We start from the raw sequence: 24,294 nt of genomic DNA, 5'->3' as shown, positions 1-24,294 counted from the left end.
CAGTGTAGGGCATTACACACTGATACTTCTAGGATATCAAGAAGTGCAAAAAGAACCTCTCCCTCTGAGTAATATCTGCCTCTGGAAATGCATCCTACACTTAATCTCAACTAAAGGCCAAGAAGTGATCTGAGAATACATCCTAAGTAACTACAACATATCTACACATGTCTTTGCTACAATTCTTAATAATGTAAATGTATTTTATACTGATACCACCTAAATGTTATCATCTTAGGTTTATAAGGAATTTTTATCTGTATAGAAATGACACAGCTTAAATATTCTATAATAGGGAGAAAATTTAGTTTTGGCACATTCATATGATGCAATGGTAGAGAGCCAACAAAAATGATTAATAAAATTATATGGCAGAGTTCCCATCGTGGTGCAGTGGTTAACGAATCCGATTAGGAACCATGAGGTTGTGGGTTCGATCCCTGGCCTTGCTCAGTGGGTTAAGGATCCTGCATTGCTGTGGCTGTGGTGTAGGCCGGTGGCTACAGCTCTGATTGGACCCCTAGCCTGGGAACCTCCATATGCCATGAATGTGGCCCTAGAAAAGGCAAAAAGACAAAAAAAAAAGGAAAAAAAAAGAAAAAAAAAGGCAACAATGGCAAATGCTTATAATAAAATGACGAAGAGGAGAAGCAAGTTACCAAACTACATCTGTGCTCTAAATGCCAACAATGTAAAAATACATATGTCAGTGGAAAAAGATGGATAAATCATTTAGGAAATAATAAACATTTGATTTCCAGGTAGAAGGCCATTTGGACAGGTTATTTTTGTGGTATAATTATTATAACATGGAATTACAAAATAACAAATAAGTGCTGAGTCAAGTGAGAACAATAAAATACACAATAATGCTAAAGACTCATCATGTATATTAAATGGAGCAGTATGTCACAAAATAGTACATGCTTTTCCACTTGAACACAATTATAAATTCACTCCTTAAAAATACTTTACTTTTGACCATATGGAAAGGCACTCCATATTTCTGGCAAGAAAGGCTTAACATCAAAAACCCATAAATTTTAGTCCATAAATTTAACATATCCTGATAAACAATAGGATTCCAAACAAGTTAATCCAAAAATGAGCAATGAATAAAATCAACCGGATAGGAATTCCTACAGTGGCACAGCAGTAATGAAACAGACTAGCATCCATGAGGTTGCAAGTTGGATCCCTGGCCCTGCTCAGTGGGTTAAGGATCCAGTGTTGTTGTGAGCTAAGGTACAGGTTGCAGATGCAGTTCAGATTTGACCCCTAGCCTGGGAACTTCCATATGCCGTGGGTACGGTCCTAAAAAGAAAAAAAAAAAAAACCAGATAAATTCTGAAAAAGCATTACTAGAAATTAAGAATCCTTAAATTTACAGTAATTAAATTTATAGTAATCTCCCTATGTGCATGAACCACATAGGTAGATCTAAGAAACTGGGGAAAAGTCCATGAATGGACTAAATACATTAGAGTTTGATTTTTTTTTTATAAGACCAACATTTCAAATCAGTAGAGAAAAGATGGTTTGCCCACTAAATGTAATAGGGAGAATTGGGTAGCCCCATAGGGAAAGAAGAAGTTGGCTGTATACATCACACTTTATATCAGAAGAAATTCTAAAGAACCACAGATTTTATTGTAAACAGTGAAACCCTAAAATCAGTTTTTTGTAGTCTTAAAGAAGGTTTTGAATTATGATATAAAATCCAGAAGCCATAAAATCAAATACTAACTTATTTGACTGCATTAAAAAAATCAGTATATAGCTTAATAAAAAATTAGCAGCAAAGTAAAAAAAAAAAAAAAAAAAAAAACAAGGAAAAACTAGAGGCAATATTTCAACTCATATCACAGACACAGGGCCAACATCCAATAGAAAACGGACACAAAATATCTGACCACAGTTCACAGAAAAGAAAATACACACCAGCTACTAAACAAATGGAAAGATACTCACTCCACACAAAATGAGAGAAATGCAATAAAAACAAAACAGGACAGGACAAAAATCCAATGCCAAGAAAATACTTTCCCCCTATCAGATTGGCACAAATTAAAAGGCCTGATAGTACAATTTGGTGACAAGTGTGGGTGATCAGGCACCCTTGTGTATTGCCCGTGGGACTGCGAAGGAGTATAATCTCCATGGAAGTCAGTTTAGGGAGTTCCTGTGGCGCAGCAGGAATGAATCTGACCGGGAACCATGAGGTTGCGGGTTTGATCCCTGGCCTCGCACAGTGGGTTAAGGATCCGTTGTTGTCGGGAGCTGTGCTGTAGGTTGCAGTCGAGGCTTGGATCTGATGTGGCTGTGGCTGGGGCAAAGGCCTGCGGCTACAGCTCCAATTCGACCCCTAGCCTGGGAACTTCCATATGGCATGGGTGTGGCCTTAAAAAAAAAAAAAAAGGAATAATTTTGAAAACTACAGTTATATTATTTGACAGAGCAATTTCACTTCCGGAATTTTTTTCATACTGGTATACTTGAGTATACTTGGTATACTATACAAAATGACATATTTTTAAGGTTACTCATTGCCATTACTGCTGTGATAGTAAAGGCTTAAATCAACTAAATGTCCACCAACAGACAGTGATGGAGTGCACTGCGCTGTAGAGATAACATGAGATGTCTGAAGCTCAAAGAAAAGAGGTTATCTGTGCTCTGAAATGGAATGATTTTCAAGATCTAGTAAGTGAAAAATACAAGGTAAAGGGAGAATTATAAGCTGCCATTTATATGTCAAAGTTTTTGAAGAAGAACATACACTTAGGAACTGCTGCGGTTTAGATAAAGCTGTTGGGAAGGCACCAAGAATGAGAACCTAAATGCTAACATCACCTGTCTCTGGAGAGCGGTACTGACGAGTTGGGAATCAAGGACTGGTGGGACAATTTTCCTTTTTTTTTTTTTTTGCTTTTTTAGGGCCGCACCCCCGGCACATGGAGGTTCCCAGGCTAGGGGTCTAATAGGAGCTCCAGCTGCCGGACTACACCACAGCTCACGGCAACACGGGATCCTTAACCCACTGACCGAGGCCAGGGATCGAACCTGCAACCTCATGGTTCCTAGTCGGATTTGTTTCCTCTGCGCCACAACAGGAACTCTGGGAGATTTTTTTCATCACGTATTCCCTTTCGTACTTTTAAAATTTCATATGTGATTATACTGCCTGTTTGTAAAATAAATAAATTTAAAAATTATTTTTAAAAATTGAAATAATGAAAAAAAGCAAGCAATAACTAGAAATTATTATGAAACAAATGAAATAGGATATAATGGGGGGTGATAGGGTGTGATAGGATTATGGGTGGTTTTTTTTTTTTTTTAACTGATGTTACCATCATGTAAATAATGGTATTTCTCATGAGGAAGATGATGAGAAAGACTCAAAGGCTAATCACCCAAGTACTCTGAATTATTTTCCTTGTAAAGAGATGATGCATCTCCCTTGACCAAGGCTCATTTTGGTGACCAAAGGCAAACATTACCAGTTACCCCATCTATCCTGGCAATTGCAGATCAGACCCTTACCCATCAGATCCGGGTCTGGAAGGAGCATTATCCGAGGAATTAGAAGAGGTGGAGATCACAGAGGAAGCCACGGAGGTGATGGACAGTCTCCGCAGTGTAGACGACATGATGTAAGGGAGCACGATGGATCCTGCGCGGCTCTGTTTCCTCTCGGTCAAGTTCGGTGGCTAAAGGAGACAGGACCCCTCCTGGTTAGCTGGCTTGGAATTCAGCCCCGATGAACTGGTGCAGTCCCCCGTTGGTATGTGACAAGCAAGCATCTGTTTTGGCTGGCACCCCACTCTGATGGGTGGGTGCAGCAGTTGCTAAACACGGCAAATACTTATGTTCTTTTGTTGTTGTTTGAAAGATTTTGGTGACTTTTGGTTTTCTTTATTATCATATGATGCAGTGAGATATTTTGTAATTATATATCTCGGCATCCTGACATTTTAAAGTCTGGGTTGCAAATTCACTTTTGGTATCTTAAACAACTTTTCACTTTTTTTATTTTTTAAATTATTATTATTATTATTTGTCTTTTTGCCTTTTCTAGGGCCGCTCCCGTGGCATATGGAGGTTCCCAGGCTAGGGGTCCAATTGGAGCTGTAGCTGCCGGCCTACGTCAGAGCCACAGCAATGCGGGATCCGAGCCTCGTCTGCAACCTACACCACAGCTCACGGCAACGCCGGATTCTTAACCCACTGAGCAAGGCCAGGGATCGAACCTGCAACCTCATGGTTCCTAGTCAGATTCGTTAACCACTGCGCCACGACGGGAACTCCAACTCTTTACTTTTTAATTTATTTCACTGAAATATAGTTGATTCACAATGTTGTGTTTCTGCTCTATATCAAAGTGATTCAGTGATACACATATATACATTCTTTTTCATATTCTCATCCATTATGGTTATCACAGGTTAAAAATCATTTCCTGTGCTATATAGCAGGACCTTGTTGTTTATCATTCTATATATAATAATTTGCATCTGCTAAACCCAAACTCCCAATCCATCCCTCCTCTCCATTCACCCCTCCCCCACTCCCTTATATTCTTAATAGATACAACTTAGGTTAAACCTACCTTGTTTCTAAGACTAGAGAAAAATTCGCCCTTATTTTCTGCCAGACACATGAGAGAGGAAAACCAAGATGTTCTTTACCCATTAATAAAATAGCAAAAATCCTCTGTCTGCTTCTCCAATTTAGCTTCCATCAGCCCTTTAAAAATAAAAACTGGAATATGGGCCTAAGAGAAAAAAAAACATTTTTTTTCCCTTTTCACAGCCACCCCCGTGGCATACGGAAGTTTCCGGGCTAGTGGTCAAATTGGAGCTGCAGCTGCTGGCCTACACCACAACCATGGCAACGTCAGATCCAAGCCAATCTGCAAACTATGCTGCAGCTTGTGGCAATGGAAGATCCATAACCCACTGAGCGAGGCCAGGGATTGAACCCACATCCTCATAGACACTATGTCAGGTTCTTAACCCACTGAGCCACAACAGGAATTCCCTAAAAGAAAAGTTTTAGAATGAAACTTTAAATCTGTTGCTTACTCTGGTGAATCTTAGAAAGTAAAGGAGCACTGATCTACTCTCCTAAGAAATGCCTCCTGTAGCACCAATTATCCCCAGAGGCCACCCTATCAAACTCAAATGTTAATACTGGCCTGCATCTAATAAAAACTAAACTCATTAGGTGAAAGCCACAGTCTGCCATTGAACTTGTGTAAAAGAAAATTTTCCTAAAAGAAAACTTTTAAACTGGCAGTAGGTTAGTAGGCAAATTCACAGCAAGGTGTGACTAAATTCTGGGATGACTAAAAGAAATGAGCAAAAACATACTCTGGAGAAAAATGTAATGGAGAAGGAGGTAAGGGAATAGGGACCGGAATCCTTGAAAAGAAATTCAGAGCTCTGATTTGAGGAAAGAGAATTTCTGAAAACCTGGGGTTCAAGAATAAGACATTTGAAGTGCGGCAGGATAAACTCATGTTAAAAAGAGCAAGTAGGGAGTTCCCCGGTGGTCTAGTGGTTAGGATTTGGCACTTTCACTGCTGTGGCCTGGGTTCAATCCCTGGTTTGGGAATTAAGATCCTACTTTAAGCTGCTGCATGCTGCAGCTCCCCCCCCCCAAAAAAAAAAAATTAAAAAGAGCAGCTAAATGAAGCTGGACTCAAGCAAACCATCAACTGTGGGAGAGAAAAGGTTAGCCCATGTACCCCACCACCCAACTTCTCAGAAGGAAAAAAGAAAATTGTAATTGAGAAATATGTTGCAACTATCCAAAAAAAAAAAAAAAATCACACAATCTGCTATCTGCATTGTAAAATGTAGTTCACAATTCTTTCTCCCCTTCAAAAGTGTGAAGGATATGAACGTTTCACCAAAAATAAACACTCTAAGCGTTGGGCTAGATGGGACAGGAATAAGCAGTGACTGGGATTAGGAAAACCCCAACTTCTGGCCGTGTGGTTTTCTGAGTGTGGTCCCCAGACCAGCACCACTTGGGGACATGCTAGAAAAGCAAATTGTTAAGCCCTATCCCAGACCAGCGGAATCAGAAACCCCGCAGATGGGGCCCAGCAATCTGTGTTTTCATAAGCTTTCCAGGTAGTTCTGACGGTCATTCCCATCTGAGAACTGGAATTCCCGTGTGGTGCAGGAGAAATGAATCCGACTAGGAACCATGAAGTTGCGGGTTCAATCCCCGGCTTCACTCAGTGGGTTAAGGATCCCACATTGCCATGAGCTGCAGTGTAGGTCGCAGACGCGGCTCAGATCCCGCAATGCTGTGGCTCTGTCGTAGGCCAGCGGCCACAGCTCCGATTTGACCCCTAGCCTGGGAACTCCATATGGTGCGGGTACGGCCCTTAAGGACAAAAAGACCAAAAAAACAAAACAAAACAAAACAAAACAACGCAAAAAAACAAGTTTGAGAACTGCTATCTGACATGACAACAGTGGGAGGTCATCAAAAGCAGACTATGGAGTTCCTGTGGTGGCGCAGTGGTTAACGAATCTGACTGGGAACCATGAGGTTGCAGGTTCGATCCCTGCCCTTGCTCCGTGGGTTAATGATCCGGCATTGCCGTGAGCTGTGGTGTAGGTTGCAGACGCGGCTCGGATCCTGCGCTGCTGTGGCTCTGGTGAAGGCCGGTGACTATAGCTGCGATTCGACCCCTAGCCTGGGAACCTCCATATGCCGCAGGAGCGGCCCAAGAAAAGGCAAAAAAAAGACAAAAAAAAAAAGGCAGACTATGCCTTCTCCCGTCCACTCCCCCAACTTCCACATTCCTAGGCTACTTGGACGCAGGTAGCATCCAAAAATGGATCAACATCATACATGGCAAAAGAGACCAGAACAAGCTCAGAGGCCATTTAGCCAAAGCCTACCAGCGTTATAACCCCATAGAGTTTTTCCACTTTCTCCTTGAGTTCCCGGAAGCAGGAGGACAGCCGGTCGTGCAATGGCTTCAGCTGCTCCGTCAGCTTCTCCCCGTGGATGCGGATGCCCTCTGTCAGCAGAGGCATCTGGATACAAAGGGCATGAGAGGGATGGGATATGGTTTAGGAAGAAGGCAATTCAGACTCAGAGGCTGGGGAAGGATGGAGGGTGGAGATGGACAGATAAACGGGTCACACAGCACGGAGCAAATGAAAATGCTGCTTCCCAGGGTGGGGCTTGGGAACTGGACGCCCTTGGGTCAAAGATGGAGGAATCTGCTCGGGGGGATACAAGTAACTGACCAGGGAAAGGGGTGACAGGCAAGGCACATCCATGTGAGCCCCGGAGGGGAGCCTTTCAATGCAGGAAAAAGGACAGGTTTCAGCCTTGGACTGAACTGCAGGGCTGTGATTGCTCCCACTCTTCACAGAAACAGTGAGAGAGGAACAGAGAAAGTGAGGCCAACAGCTGGAAACATAAGCCAGAAAAGCAATGTGCAGAGTTTAATTTCCCCTCTAAGACCTTCTCAACACCATGCAGTCTAATGAAATGCTCTTCCTATGTTGAATAGATAAATAGATTTATTTATTTAATAAATAGATAGAAAAAAAAAAAAGATAGGTTGTGATTGCAAGGGTTGGGGAAAAAAAAAAAAAAAAAAAAAACCACCCTGAAAGTGGGCTTGTAGATGGAGGCCCTAGAGATTATGTGGTATCATGTGTTGTGGCCACCCATGGGGTGTGGGAAGCTGTCCAACCACACAACTTCCTGAACCCACCTGTAAAGCTATCAGTCGCTTTAGCAGCTCAATCTTCTCCTGGTCTTCAGGATGCTCCTGCAAGTACTTTTCTGTAAAAAAAGCCTGAAAGCAGAGCATTGCAAGTATTGATTAGAACCCAATACTACTTGTATATTTGATCCTAAAAGGAAAGGGAGGGATGCCTGGAAGGGTGAAAAATGTCTTCTGTCTGATGAAGCAGGAAGGATTAAGGAAACATCTTTTCCTGGGGTGGCCCTAAAACCACCAGAGTGGACAGTTCAAAAAGGTATGGGCTATCGTGTCGTCTTCCTGGTATCTTGCAATTCCCAGTAAGAGGACATTCTTAACAATCACTGGACAGACAGACAGACAGACAGACACACACACACACACACACACACACACACACACAGATCAGATAATCATCATCAGCACAGCAGAATATCATTCACTGAAATAACTTCCCCAGGAGTTCCCTGGTGGCCTAGCAGTTAAGGATGTGGCATTGTCACTGCTGTGGCTCAGGTCACTGCCATGGCTCGAGTTTGATCCCTGGCCTGGGAATTCTGTATGCTGCAGGTTCAGTCAAAATAAAAACACAAAATGAAATGAAATAACTTCCCCAAAGAATTAAGAAAAGACCAAATGATAATATCTGAAGGTTACTCATTAGATTATATGCCTAGATCTTATAAAGGAAAGAGCCAAAAAATTAATAGGCCAGAGGTACGGCTGAGTTTTTTCTGCTCTGCCACATGTTATAGGTGGTATCACAATTTCTAAAGATTCATACTGGCACTTTCTTACTCATTGCCTATCCAAATGCTATTTTGAGGACAACATGACAAATAATATAAATGTGAAAGTGTTTAAAAAATATTAAATGCTGGGAGTTCCCATCGTGGCACAGCAGAAACGAATCTGACTAGGAACCATGAGGTTGCAGGTTCGATCCCTGGCCTCGCTCAGTGGGTTAAGGATCTGGCATTGCCGTGAGCTATGGTGTAGGTTGCAGATGTGGCTTGGATCTGGCATTGCTGTGGCTATGGCATAGGCTGGCAGCTGGAGCTCCTACTAGACCCCTAGCCTGGGAACCTCCATATGCCGCAAGTTCGGCCCTAAAAAAAGACAAAAAAAAATTAAATGTAGGTGCATTTATTATCTTACATGAAGACTATGTCACCGTCACCTATAACATCAATAAACATTCACAGAAAGGCCTTATAATAGGGAAATAAAAAACCACAAACTCAAACTGTAAATATAGGTGTTACACAAGAGAGTATTTTAAAGACAGAACTCACTGGGACAGAAACACCGAGGTCTGTAGAGAACATGTGGACTCCTTCAAAGTTCAAACTGGGAGTTACCTATTTTCTCCCTGTCCCTTCACCATCATTTCTGAGAGTGCCTTCAAAGACCAGCCTCCAAAATCTCCCCTCACTCTTCTGCTTTACTACTAGGAAAGCCACCCCATTATAGGAAGCCCAAGAGTTCCTGAAACTATAGGATACAGTGAGAAAAGTGATCAGCCCATTTTTTGGGGAAAAGAGAATATATGCAAACACTTTACTTTGTGGGAAGATGTTGGGGGTAAACTGTGTCATCCCCAATTCACAGGTTGAGCCCTGGCACCTTGGACTGTGACCTTAGGTGGACACACATGTTGCATATGTAATTGGTTAAGAGGAGCAGGGGGAGTTCCCGTTGTGGCGCAGTGGTTAACGAATCCGACTAGGAACCATGAGGTTTCGTGTTTGATCCCTGGCCTCACTCAGTGGGTTAAGGATCCAGCATTGCCGTGAGCTGTGGTGTAGGTCGCAGATGCGGCTCGGATCCTGCGTTGCTGTGGCTGTGGCGTAGGCCAGTGGCTACAGCTCCAATTAGACCCCTAGCCTGGGAACCTCCATATGCCATAGGAGAGGCCCTAGAAAAGGCAAAAAAAGAGAGGAGTGGGATGGACTTGTAATCCAGTCTACTGTGTCCTTACAAAACAGGGCAATGAGGCACAGAGCATATGGGCACAGAGTGCATGTCATGTGAAGAGCCAAGGAGAAGACAGCCACATACAAAGTGGGGAATGTCAAAGAATTGCCAGCGACGCACAGAAGTCAGGAGAAAGGCAGAGAACTGTCTCTTCTTCACGTGCCTCAGAGGGAAGCAACACTCCTGACACCTTGGTTTCAGACTGCTGGACTCTGGAACCATGAGACAACAAATTTCTATTTTTTGTTTTTTCTTTTCAGGGCCACACCTGCAGCATATGGAGGTTCCCAGGGTAGGAGTGGAATCAGACCTGTAGCTGCTGGCCTGTGCCACAGCCACAGCGATGCCAGATCTGAGTCACATCTGTGACCTACAGCACAGCTGACGGCAACACCGGATCCTTAACTCACTGAGCAAGGCCAGGGATTGAACCCATATCCTCATGGATATTAGCTGGGTTCATTACTGCTGAGCCACAATGGGAACTCCAATAGATCCCTATTGTTTTAAGATACCTGTTTGTGGTGCTCTGTTCCAGCAGCTCTAGAAAACGAATACAACAGAGAAGACAAATATTCGGAATACAAGCATCACAACAAGGAAGCGGGATAGCACATTTGCAGAGCAACTCATTCAAGCAGATTTATATTACAGGGAATGTCAATATAAATGAAAAAATAGTGTCTGCTTAAATCTTCAGCCACCTTTACCTTTCAGAATACGATCAATTTAAATTTTTTTTTTTTTTTTGCTTTTTTAGGGCCGCATTTGCGTCATATGGAAGTTCCCAGGCTAGGGGTCTAATGGAGCTGGCCTACGCCAGAGCCACAGCAACTCAGGATCTGAGCCATGTCTGCAACACCACAGCTCACGGCAAAGCTGGATCCTTAACCTACTAAGTGAGGCCAGGGATCGAACCTGCATCCCCATGAATACTAGTCGGGTTCGTCAACCACTGAGCCACAACAGGAAGTCCAGTTTAAACTTTTGAAGGTTAAAACAAATTTTTTTTTGACCTATGACAAAATGCACTGACATTCCCAAAGCATCAGATGAGTCAGGGAACATCAGGGCAGAAGTTTATTTTTCTAGCAGAGTTCTGCCTCAATAGAAAGCCCTGAAAAACTGCAGCAAACAGCTCCTCTGTTCCCATCACTCAGGCAATGATTAAAGAGCTGCCTTAAAACTGGCCACTTGTATCAGGTAGGTAATGATGGGTCCCCCAACTGATCGCAATAGTTCAAGGTGATCCATGAGTTTACCTTTTTCTTATGTTCAGAAATGTACAAAGTCATACATATTAAAAGTATAAACTAGTATTTTTAAAAAGTTCCTGAAATTTATTTGTTTATATGTCCTTCCTTTCCTTTTTTTAAATTTCATTTAATTAATTCAGCAATTAATTTTGGCCACACCTACAGCATGTGGAAATTCCAGGGTCCAGGGATCCAACCTGCGCCACAGCACCGAACCTGAGCCACAGCAGTGACAATTCTGGATCCTTAACCTGCTGAGCCACCAGGGAATTTCATCCTTATCTTCCCCCCATTTTTAATTAGAAGATGGTCACATTAGAAAAAATTTCATATAAACCTATAAGCATCACAGACATTGCATATATGAATCAGAGTTTAGGGGCATCCTGAAAAAAATGAATACTTGGAAAGACACATCAAAGTTAACACCAGAGAGTTTATAGGAAAAAACACACACTGAAATCATTATAATATAAAAAAAAAGTATTGCACTTTGGGTCCTGGTTTTACATTAAATTCCACTGCAGCATTGGAAATGATTACTGAAACCAAACAGGGGCAAAATGGAACTTCTCTCTGGTGTTGAGTCTTTCCCAGCTGCTGAGAATATTAAAGACAAAGGAAGGCAGAGAGATTGAAGAGAACAGAGAAGAAAGGAGATGATTGGAACAGCAGTCACAGAGCCTGGGGGAGCCCACCCATGAAGAAAACCAATCACACATTCTGTTCCAAGTAGGTAGAAGGAGGCAGGAAATCAACCAACATTGATAAAGGCTCAGCTATATATGACAGGTGGTGTAGGATGTTCCTCAGAGACAGGGTGTCTCTCATAAGCTCCACATCACTCCACTGAGTTATGTATTTTCCTTACTTTTTTCAAATATGAACTAGGGCCCAGAGAGGTTAAGCATCTTGCCCAAGAGCACACAGTAGCCATTGGGAAGCCCGAACTGGGTCATGGGAGCGACTGATTCTGAAGCCCTTGGCCTTCCTGGGACATCATGTGCAAATGGAAATAAGAGTCAGCCCACCTAAGTTCTGCTCGCCCTTCCCATCCAGTTCCTTTGCCTCCCACTCACTCTGCATGCTACTCAACAGGGCTGTACTTGTTTATTATATTCAAGAAGAGGACTCCAAAATGATGTAGCCAAAGAAAACATACCTAACAATGAAAAATCCTGCCTCTATTAATTACACTTAACTGAATTGTACCCATTGAAAGCATTACCTCTATGTTAAATGGTGCTACACCCCAACCCTAAGCAATGGATCCCCATGCAGTGAGCACTCCTTTCATGTTTTTCCAGAGTAACAGAGAGGACACTGAGTTGAACTAATTTAATTGCAGGGCCGGGGCCAGCGTGTAGTCCCTACAACCAGTGGTCCCCCATGTCAGGCTGGGGTTCCTTGAATCTAGTTCCAAATAGAGCAACATCAAGTCTGGGGTCCAGACCTATGCCATCTACCTCCCAGGGGAGAGAGGAGGACAGGGAAGGAGAGGGAATTCACAGCTGGTGAATCACCAGAGGTATATCAGGTTGACCTTCCAGTGACTCTACCAGACAGTGGCCTCGCCCTGGTTGGGTGGCTTCAGGTCTCCAAGGAAGTGTGAGGTTGACAACAAGCTTTTCATGAATTTCATTTGCCCACTCATCAAGAGGGGAACATCAAGAAGCAAATCTGCTAGCTGCACAATGCCATTGGAGGAGGCAGGAGAGACACACACAACCTGGTGGCGCCGTGGGGTTCCCATGACGCAGCCCACCTTCTCATAGTTGGAGTAGCCCCCCATGACAGCTGGGTCCACGATGCCACTGAGCAGCATGGAGAGGGGGTGCACGGAGAGGGAGCGGTCCCAGGCGTGCTGCTGGACACAGTTGCTGATCTTCTCATTGGTGAGCTCCATGGTTTCAATGGCATTCTCCAGAGGACTGATTTCCTCCTGTGACAGAGAGCATGGCAGAGGAGGGACACTGTGAGCTCCACGGCTAAGACTAGAAAAAGCCCAGTGTTCCCCTCTAAAGACATACAATTCCCACCAAGCCACAGAAGAATGTCTGTCAAGGTTATGTTTATTAATAAGGATAGCACACTTGCTTGAAATGATGTTGGTAAGCTGCAAAATTAGCTATTTGAAATCTTAGAGACTGTATAAGGATGATTTAAAAATTGGAGCTATGGAGTTCCTACTGTGGCACAGTGGAAACGAATCCGACTAGGAACCATGAGGTTGTGGGTTCGATCCCTGGCCTTGCTCAGTGGGTTAAGGATCTGGTGTTGCCATGAGCTGTGGTGTTAGGTCACAGTCGCGGCTCAGATCTGGCGTTGCTGCGGCTGTGGTGTAGGCCAGCAGTTACAGCTCCGATTGGACCCCTAGCCTGGGAGCCTCCACATGCCGCAGGTGTGGCCCCAAAAAGACAAAAGACAAAATAAAAATAAAAATAAATTGGAGCTATGAGGAGTGCCCTGGTGGCCTAGTGGTTAAGGATCTGGCGTTGTTACTGCTGTGGCTTGGGTTTGATCCCAGGCCTGGGAACTTCCACATGCCACAGGCACAGCCAAAGGGGGAAAAAAATTGGAGCTATGATAATGATTATTTCTTGGGACAGAGCATCTATAGAAATTTTGAGAAGACAAAACTGGAGCTGTAATAATTATTGCTTCTTAGGCAAATCTTCCTCAGAGGTGTTTTGAGAAGATCAGTGACAACAGAGAAGCAATATATCTAATCCAAGATACTTTTGCACAACTAAAAATGTCCACTGATAAGAGGTTTAATGCTCCTTCCATGCAAAAAGGTAAGTGATTTTGGAAGCCGTACATTCAAACCATACATAAAATGACCTTAGTATGTGTTCCATGGTTTACAGAAATCAGAAATAAAGCATGGGAGTTCCGTTGTGGCTCAGTGGAAACGAATCTGACTAGTTCCCATGAGGATGAAGGTTTGATTCCTGGCCCTGCTCAGTGAGTTAAGGATCCGGCGTTGCTGTTACCTGTGGTATAAGCCAGTGGCTATAGCTCTAATTACAGCCTTAGCCCAGGAACCTCCATATGCCACATGGTGTGGCCCTAAAATGCAAGAAAGCAAGCAAGAAAGGAAGGAAGGAAGGATTTATTAGATCATTCAAGCTGAATTTTGGATGAGAATGAAATAAGATGCAATATGGATTCATAGAGAGCTCCTCCTGTGGAAATGTCTTCCAAAGCAGAATGGAGAAAAATCATCTCCTTCATTTTACCCATTATCAGCCAGCATGACCTCCTACACACTTGATTCCAAAAGCCTCTGTCCAAAATCATATTCATACTTGAAAAAAAAAATTTAGCACTAGAGGTACAGAACACATCAAACTTCAGATTTGTTTAAGTCATTCTTCTTAAATGCTTATTTTATGCATGTATCATGCTGTGCACCACTGTGTCACAAGGGTGATTAAGACATAATTTATGAAAATGAATATAGAACTGCCATATGATCTAACAAACCCATTCCTGGGCATTTACCTGGACAAAACTACAATTCAAAAAGATACCTGCACCCCTATGTTCACAGCACCACTACTCATCGTAGCCAAGACATGGAAACAACCTAAATGTCCACTGACACATAAATGGCTTAAGGTGTGGTATACATATTACACACACACACACACACACACACACACACACACACACACACACACACACACACAATGGAATACTACTCAGCCATAAAAAGAAATAGAACCATTTGCAGCAACATGGATGCAACTAGAGATGATCATACTAAGTGAAGTCAAAAAAAGAAAGACAAATGCCATATGCTATCACTTCTGTGTGGAATCTAAAATGTGGCGCAAATGAATGTATCGCAGAACAGAAGCAGACTCATAAACACAGAGAACAGACTTGTGGTTGCCAAGGGGGAGTGGGCAGGAGTGGGATGGACTGGGAGTTTGGGGTTAATAGATACAAATTATCACATTTAGAATGGATAAGCAATGAGGTCCTACTGCAGAGCACAGGGAACTATACCCAGTCTCTTGGGATAGACCCTGATGGAAGATAACACAAGAAAGGGAATGTATGTGTATGTATATATATGGCTGCATCAATTTGCTGTACAGCAGAAATTGGCACAACACTGTAAATCAACTATGTTTGAATTAAAAGAATATGTAAAAAAAAGTAATTCATGGCTGGGAGAAGCTTATGGTTCAATGAGGTCAGAGTGGGAGTGAGGAGGTCTTAAGACATGTAAGCATAGAAAGTAACTTTATTTATTTATTTATTTATTTATTGTCTTTTCTAGGGCCACTCCCGCAGCATATGGAGGTTCCCAGGCTAGGGGTCGAATCGGAGCTGTAGCCAATGGCATACGCCAGAGCCACAGCAATGCAGGATCCGAGCCGTGTCTGCCACCTACACCACAGCTCATGGCAACGCCGGGTCCTTAACCCAGTGAGCAAGGGCAGGGACCGAACCTGCAACCTCATGGTTCCTAGTCGGATTCGTTAACCACTGAGCCATGACGGGAACTCCAGAAGGTAACTCTTTAGAAATAAGTCCACGTTGTGACAGGGCACAGAGAAAGAACATCTAACCTAGCTTGGGAGCTTCAGAGATGGCTTTTTAGAGAAGCCGGTACCTAAAGTGAATCTCAACAGGAGTTAGTAGGTTGAGAAGGGCAAAAGGGCATTTTGAGCAGAAAACAATATAGCATCTTGGAGGGTTGAAATTCCATGAAATGAGCAATTTAGTTCCCACAGATTCCACAGATGAGGTGGAAAAGCTTAGTCACAAAGACCCTGTGTGCATATGTTACAGAGCATGGGCTTTCTAGTCTAGGCACTGGGGAGTCACAGCAAGGTTTTAAGCCTGAGAATGATACAGCCAGGTTTTCAGCATGGAATTCATAGTCTGAGGCAGTAAGGAAAATGGACTTGAGAAACCAAGACAGGGAGAACAATAAGGAGACTTTTTCAACGGCATCAACCAGAGATGAAGGAGGGGCTAGGGCTGGGAAAAAACCCAGATGTAATAAACATTAAAAAGGTAAAACACGAGTTCCTGCTGTGGCTCAGTGGGTTAAGAACCTAATATAATTTCCATGAGGATGCAGGTTCGATCCCTGGCCTCCATCAGTGAGTTGCCCAAAGCTGCCATGTAGGCCACAGATGCAGCTTGGATCTGGTGTGGCTGTGGCTGTGGTGTAGGTGAGCAGCTGCAGCTCTGATTTGACCCCTAGCCTGGGAACCTCCATATGCTGCGGGTGCGGTCATAAAAAGAAAATTTTTAAAAAAAGGTAAAATGAACAGTTTTGGGGAGTGATGAAAATGGAGATACAGTTAGCTGGAAATAAAAGAAGAGGCAATGTTCTGGGAGAGAAGAATGCGATGATAGGAAACTCAAAGGAGGAATTCCAAAAATGTTTTTGGGTGCTGGCATGGTCCTTGCGGAGACAACACTCGTCTGGTCATAAAAGAGCCTTTCACTGTGAGTAACCTTTAAGGGGTGGTGGTGTAACATCAGTTTTACAAAGGAGTTCTATTCCACAAGCAGGCCTTTCATTTCTCCTTTAGAAAATGGAGTGGCCAGAGGAGGCTGGTCCACCAAGCTGGGGAGACCCAGAGGGGGCATTTAACAAAGGCTCTTATTATCCTTGGAGACAGAAAGATTTTTCCGAGTCCCAATTTCAAATGACTTACTGTTGAAATCTGTTTGACTTCAAACCACTTGAGAATCCCAGGGAAGCTATAGGCAGTTGTATACGTGGTCCTTTCAATCCACATAGTCTGGCGAAGAGAAAGAAAGTAGGAAATGTTGGTCAGTTCTCAGGCAAAGGAGCCCAACTCCCTGGGTTAGCTGGGATTCCATTTTCAAATGTCTCCTTAGCGAAGGGGCCATGCTTTCTCCCAAATTTTATGGATCTAAATATTTAAAGCTGCAAGGAATTACCTATGGGGACCCTTTCAGCCTCTAGATGGGAAATGAGGTCCAGAGAGGTGTGATTTGCTCAAGGTCATGGTGGCAGCAGGCCCAGGAGTACAGCCCAGTTCCTGGATCCCTAATCTAGAGTCTTCCACTGGGGTGACAGCCTGCAGTCCTGGTAACAAGCACGGGGACCCTCTATCCCCAGCGCTGCCACTGTTTCTGCCATAGATGCTGGCTGGGTGGAAGGCCACCCACTTTGGATGTCCATTTCATCTTGGTTTAGGGCCAGAGGGTTGGACTCACAGCAAACTCATTGTCGGGATCCTTCTCTCCTTTCCGGAATGGCCGAGAATACTGGAACTGCTGTACTTCATTGGCTCTATAGTAGCTGGGGGAAGACACAGCCACAACGCTGTAGCTTCTTTCTTACAACAAGCCTTCCAAAAAAACCTGGGGCACGTCTTATGCAGACTCTTATCCACCAAACTATCTTCACCCTGACCTAATCTCCACAATGCACCCTGGAGGCGGGACACGGTTTGACTTCCTACACACCTTAATTTTATTATTGATGCATCTGTCCCATAGGATAGAGATTTAAAAGGCATATGGATTCATGTCCATGTGTGTAATTCCTTTGTATAGTCTTCTAATGATTCTATCAATCCATCTAGCATTTCAGCTTCTCGTAAGTGATAAGGTCTTCAATTACAGGGAAATCACCGGGCAAGGTGAGGGTCAGTTGCTATGGACAAGATACTTCAGAGCAGAAATAAGAACCAGAGGAGCTAAGAGTGAAATTTCCCCATTTCCTTCTCTCTGCTTAAAACCAACCAACCAACCAACCCCAAATCCCTTTGAATGACCAAGCTCTTATCTCATACTGAATAGGAATGGATAGCTGCGATGGTCTAAATGTTTACATCCACCCCCCACCCCAAGTTCATATGTTGAAATCCTAAGACCCAAGGTGACAGTGTTAGGAGGTGGATCCTTTGGGAAGTGATTAGTTCATGATGGTGAAGCTCTCATGAATGCGGTTAGTGCCCTTATTAAGAAAGAGACCCCAGGAGTTCCCGTCATGGTGCAGCAGAAACAAATCCAACTAGGAACCATGAGGTTGTGTGTTCGATCCCAGGCCTTGCTCAGTGGGTTAAGGATCCAGCGTTGCTGTGAGCTGTGGTGTAGGTCACAGGTGTGGCTCAGATCTGACGTTGCTGTGGCCATGGCGTAGGCCGGCAGCTGTAGCTCCAATTAGATCGCTAGCCTGGGGACCTCCATATGCAGTGGGTGAAGCCCTAAAAAGACAAAAAAAAAAAAAAAAAAAAAAAAGGCCCTGAGGTTTCCATTGTGGTTCAGTGGTAATGAACCTGACTAGTATCCATGAATGTAAGCTAGTGCAACCACTCTAGAGAACAGTATGGAGGTTCCTTAAAATACTAAATATAGAACTACCAGATGATCCAGCAATCCCATTCCTGGGCATCTATCCAGAGATAACCGTAAAAGATACATGCACCCCAATGTTCACTGCAGCACTATTTACAATAGTTAAGACATGGAAGCAACCTAAATGTCTATCAACAGAGGACTGGATAAAGATGTGGTACATATATACAATGGAATATTAGTCATAAAAAATAATGCCATTTGCAGCAGCACGGATGGACCTAGAGACTGTCATACTAAGTCAAATAAGTCAGAGAAAGACAAATATATGAGATCAATAATATGTAGCATCTAACAAAAATGTTACAAAAACCTTACAAAACAGAAACAGGCTCAAAGATATTGAAACCAAATGTATGGTTACCAAATGGGAAATGGAGGCCAGGAAGGATAAATTAGGGGGTTGGGATTGACATGTACATATTACTATATATAAAATACACAGTTAACAAGAACCTACTGTATAGCACAGGGAACCCTACTCAGTAGTATGTAATAACTTACATGGAAAAAGAATCCAAAAAGGAATGGATATATGTATATATATAACTGATTTACTTTGCTGTACACCTGAAACTAACACAACTTTTTTTTTTTTTTTTTTGTCTTTTTGATATTTCTTGGGCCGCTCCCGCGGCATATGGAGGTTCCCAGGCTAGGGGTCCAATTGGAGCTGTAGCCACCAGACTGCACCAGAGCCACAGCAACACGGGATCCGAGCCACATCTGCAACCTACACCACAGCTCACGGCAACGCCGGATCGTTAACCCACTGAGCAAGGGCAGGGATCGAACCCGCAACCTCATGGTTCTTAGTCGGATTCGTTAACCACTGCGCCACGACGGGAACTCCTAACACAACTTTCTAAGTCAACTATACTCCAATAAAATTTAAAACAAAGAACCCCACTTACTTTAAGATCTGCTCTGGAACTGGTTTATCCTTATAGCTGGGTGGCAGGCTCATCACTGGCTTTACGGTGAAACACTGCATATCTGAGGAGCTCGTTAAGGAAGGAGAAAGCTGGGCCACAAAGCTGTCACAGGCAGAAAGCACGGCCTGTTCCTCCTGCTTTAACAACGGAAACGGCACCCACATCGATCATTCCTTTGAACCAAATGCCAGGACAACTATTGAAAATGGGGTTCCCTTAGGAATTCCCAAAATGCCTTCTTAAAGTCATAATCTGGGGACATTTTTCAGGTCAGACATATATGGTAGATGATCTTGCCACATGAAAACAGACATCAGGAGTTCCCGTCGTGGCTCAGGAGTAATGAACCCGACTAGTATCCATGAGGATGCAGGTTCAATCCCTGGCCCCGTTCAGTGGATTAAGGATGCGGCATTGCTGTGAGCTGTGGTGTAGGTTGCAGATGCGGCTCAGATCCCGAGTTGCAGCTACAGATCCGACTTGACCCCTTGCCTGGGAACTTCCAGATGTCTTGGGTGTGGCCCTAAAAAGACAAAGAAAAAAAAACGTTAATGAAATTTTAGGAAAACAGATGGTTAGAAATTGTCTTTGTTTCTTTTGGGCACACATCATTCTGAAATAATCCAACTCCAGAGCCCAGGCAATAGGAATTTCTTCTATCTTTGGATCCCATCTGTTCACCAAGGGCCAAAGCTGAGCACTGTACTAGGTGTTCTGAATATGTCATCTCCAATAAACACAAATATTACTAGGTAGATGTTATTAATCCCTTTTACAAGTGAAGAAAGGTTTGAGAAAGGGTTTCCGAGGGTTTGAGAAAGTCCAGATCACACAACTAGTAGATGATAAAAGTCAGGCTTCAAATGCAGTTCAGGGGTAAAGCCTCCTTCTCTGACTTAACGATCTGATCTTAGACATGACTTTTTTTGTGTTTACCAATAACGCTTCAAAATCTACAGCAATGAAACTAGAGTTTAAGGCACTGGGTCTAGACCTGACACTGACTCTCGGTATTTCTCAACATGAAGGTTGCCATCTACCAGAATCACCTGGAAACTTACTCAAAATACAGAATTAGAATTCACAGCTGTTGTATTCAAATCTCTCCCAGGGTGATTCTTAAGTAGAATAAAATCTGAGACCCACTGGGATATGCCTCATACTGTTATAACTTATAAAATGGCTTCTCATAAATGATTTCCTTTTTATTCTGACCCTCATAGAAATGCCATTAGATAATTGGGAAAAACAGAGTTACCCTCATGCTTTATAGATGAGAAAACCAAAGCCTGGAGAAATTAAGCAACTCGCCAAGGTCAAATGGCTACGCAGATGTGACTGCAGGGCGCTGAATTTTACACTATCCTGTTCATGAAGACCTCTTTTCATTCCCCCTCCAAGAAGGCACCTCGAGTGTTTTCTGAAATTCCACAGTGGAAACAATGATTTATTTCAGTAAACCTTTCTTTTCCAAGTATCCACTATTATGCTTCTCTTTAAGGCATGTCTATCTACTAATCTATCATTATTGCTGTCTATTTTTCTAGAGCTACTGATCAATCTATAGCTATAATAATTAATATGAATTGAACTTTTATTATGTACCAGGCACTGTTGCTAGTATTTTACATATACTCAAGCTTTACAAGAACTACAAGGAGAAGAATGATCACCACCCCTACTGTATAGATGAGAAAACGGAGTCTCAGAGAAATTAAGTAAGTTGCCCAAAGGGACAAAGTTCATGATAGAACTAGGACTCAAACCCAGGCAACTTGCCCTACCAGCTCTTTCTTACCGACCTCTTTTAGAATACTATTCAATTTTATAATACCTTTATTTTTTTATTTCATTTTATTTTTTATGGCTACACCCATATCATGTGGAAGTTCCCAGGCCAGGGGTTGAATGTGTGCTGCAGCTGCAACCTATACAACGGCCGAGCCAAAGCCAGATCCTTTAACCCATTGCGCTTGGCCGGGTATCCAACCCTCACCTCTGCAGCAACCTGAGCCGATACAGTCAGATTCTTAAGCCACTGTGCCACAGCGGACACTCCAACATCTTTATCTTTTGAAAGCATGGATTGTGAGTTCCTGTTGTGACACAGTGGAAACAAATCCGACTAGAAACCATGAGGTTGCAGGTTCAATCTTTGGCCTTACTCAGTGGGTTAAGGATCTGGCATTGCCATGAGCTGTGGTGTAGGTTGCAGAAGAGGCTTGGATCTGGTGTTGCTGTGGCTCTAGCATAAGCCAGCAGCTACAGCTCTGATTAGACCCCTAGCCTGGGAACCTCCATATGCCGCAGGAGTGGCCCTGAGAAAAGACAAAAAGATAAAAATTAAGAAAAAATAAAAGCATGGATTGTTTTTTTATTTATTTTTATTATTATTATTTTTTTGTCTTTTTGCCATTTCTTGGGCCGCTCCCACGGCATATGGAGGTTCTCAGGCTAGAGGTCCAATCGGAGATGTAGCCACCGGCCTAGGCCACAGCCACAGCAACTCAGGATCCGAGCCACGTCTGCAACCTACATCACAACTCACGGCAAAGCCGGATCCTTAACCCACTGAGCAAGGCCAGGGATCGAACCCGCAACCTCATGGTTCCTAGTCAGATTCGTTAACCACTGAGCCACGACGGGAACTCCCATGGATTGTTTTTTTAAATAACACATTATATATGTTACATACAGAGCTAGACACTTTATCCACAATCCAGAACAGGGAGTCTACATTCTGCTCAGGCTCTGCCTGTGGCTATAACACACATCCTTTCATATTTATGATTTGCTTATCATCTCTCTCCATTAGTTACTTTGTAGCCACAAGCTAAGGACATGAGGTCCCAAAGCTTTTCCACTGAATGGGAAACTGAGTCCGGATGGTAAAATGACTCTGAGAACAGAGCACAGCTGCTAGCATGGATGGATGGAACCCTCAGCGGCTCTGGCTGGACTGGGGCTGCTGCAGGTTAGCAAGCCCTGGGACAAGGATACACTGTTTTGGGGATGACTTGATGTCCTCTCCCGGGGGCGTGGTGCTGGTCATCTTCTCGGCGTTGGGGAACTGGGTCAGCAGCCTCAGGCTGAAGTCTTCACGCCGCTCGTACTCCTTCCCCCGGTAGATGAAGATTTTGTTCTACAGGTCAGGACAGCAAGAGGAAGGATTAAATAGGAAGAGGGGAGGGGCACCTGGGGACCCTGGTCCCTCAGACACTGCCGTCCTCCCCAGGCAAAGTGCCATACACCCCCACGTCCTCACCGAACCCCTACTGTGTGCCCCACAGCAGCCATCACATCTGACAAGGCCCATGGTTTATGTGGGGGGTTAAGCCACAGGCATAAAAGTGCCTCATGCAGTGCTCCTCATGAGCTACGGAAGCCCAAAACCCCACGTGCTCCCCTCATACTTCCTGCCTCATCTCCCCGGCTCACCCCAGCTCCCTCTCTTTCATTCCTAGTCCCTGCCAAGCGCTTGCCTGCTGTTTCCTCTCCTTTTTCCTACCCCTTTTACCTCTTTAACTCCCAGCTTATCTTTCAAATCACAGCTGAAACAGAAATTCCCTGGGAAGTCTTCCCTGACTCTTAAAAAATTCAGGTATAATTGACACATAGCAAAATCTACACTTTTTTAGCGTAAAACTCTTCTGATTTTGACAGACATAACCATGACCACAATCAAGATAAAGAATGGTTTCCGACAAGGGTTTCGACTCCAAAATATACAAACAACTCAAACCACTCAACAACCAAAAAATCCAAACAACCCAATTGAAAAGTGGGCGGAAGACCTAAACAGACATTTCTCCAAAGAAGACATGGATGGCCAGTAGGCACGTAAAAAAAAATGTTCAACACCACTCATTATCAGAGAAATGCAAATCAAAACTACAATGAGGTACCACCTTACACTGGTCAGAATGGCAATCATTAATAAGTCTACAAATAACAAATGCTGGAGAGGGTGTGGAGAAAAGGGAACCCTCCTACATTGTTGGTATGAATGTAAATTGGTACAGCCACTATGGAAAACAGTATGGAGGTTCCTCAGAAAACTCAATATAGAACTACCGTATGATCCAGCAATACCAGTATTGGCCAAATATAATTCAAAAAGATACATGCACCCCTCTGTTCACTGCAACACTACTCACAATAGCCAAGACATGAAAACAATGTCAATGTTCATCAACAGATGAATGGATTAAGAAGATGTAGTACATACACACAGTGGAATATTACACAGTCATTAAAAAGAATGAAACAGTGCCATTTGCAGCAACATGGATGCAGCTAGAGATTCTCATACTAAGTGAAGTCAGTCAGAAAGAGAAAGACAAATACCATATGATCCCCCTTATATGTGGAATCTAAAATTTGGCACAAATGACCCTATCTACAAAATAGAAACTGACTCACAGACATAGAGAACATACTTGTGGTTGCCAAGCAGGAGGGAGGAAGGGGGGATGGACTGGGAGTTTGGAGTTAGTAGATGTGAACTACTACATTTAGAATGGATAAGCAATGAGATCCTACTGTATAGCACAGGGAACTATATCTAGTCTCTTGGGATAGACCATGATGGAAGATAATGTGAGAAAGGAATTTATATATATGTATAGCTGGGTCACTTTGATATACAGCAGAAATTGGCACCACACTGTAAATCAACTATACTTTAATAATAATAATAAGAATAAAAGATAGAGAACAGTTTCATCACCTCCAAAAATGTTCCCATGCTTCTTTGCAGCCCAACCTTCCTCTGGCTCCAATCACCAGATAACCACTTATCCGCTTTCCATCCCTATTTTAAGTTTTGGCTTGGCCAGTGTCATATACATAAAACCATAGTGTATGTAGATTTTTAAGGTCTAACTGCTTTCGCTCAGCACTATGCATCTGAGATTCACCCCCATGATTCTGTGTATTAGGACTTTACTCCATTTTTATTACTGCATAGTATTCCACTGCGTGGCAGCCCCACACTTTGCTTACCCTTTCACCA

General features: G+C 43.3%; 1 protein-coding gene across 2 annotated transcripts in view; it reads right to left on the bottom strand.

The window, feature by feature from the left end:
- The window catches only part of DOCK5 (dedicator of cytokinesis 5), a 238,966-nt gene that overhangs the window by 12,876 nt on the left and 201,796 nt on the right, over positions 1–24,294 (bottom strand). For both annotated transcript variants that reach the window (XM_084997723.1, XM_084997722.1), the window contains exons 41-48: positions 22,281–22,422; positions 19,260–19,341; positions 17,200–17,284; positions 16,671–16,757; positions 12,746–12,922; positions 7,757–7,840; positions 6,927–7,064; positions 3,547–3,713 (exon numbers count right to left, since the gene is read on the bottom strand). In XM_084997723.1, the coding sequence (XP_084853849.1) occupies positions 3,547–3,713; positions 6,927–7,064; positions 7,757–7,840; positions 12,746–12,922; positions 16,671–16,757; positions 17,200–17,284; positions 19,260–19,341; positions 22,281–22,422 (962 nt within the window). The remainder of the gene's footprint in view (positions 1–3,546; positions 3,714–6,926; positions 7,065–7,756; positions 7,841–12,745; positions 12,923–16,670; positions 16,758–17,199; positions 17,285–19,259; positions 19,342–22,280; positions 22,423–24,294) is intronic.

The sequence above is a fragment of the Sus scrofa genome, chromosome 14, assembly GCF_054392235.1.
Source record: "Sus scrofa isolate SSC_HxYL_T2T_F1_AM1 chromosome 14, Sscrofa_HxYL_maternal_Yorkshire_Landrace_v2.0, whole genome shotgun sequence".
In the NCBI taxonomy this organism is placed as follows: Eukaryota; Metazoa; Chordata; class Mammalia; order Artiodactyla; family Suidae; genus Sus; species Sus scrofa.
This window is presented reverse-complemented; position numbering and strand designations above follow the sequence as displayed.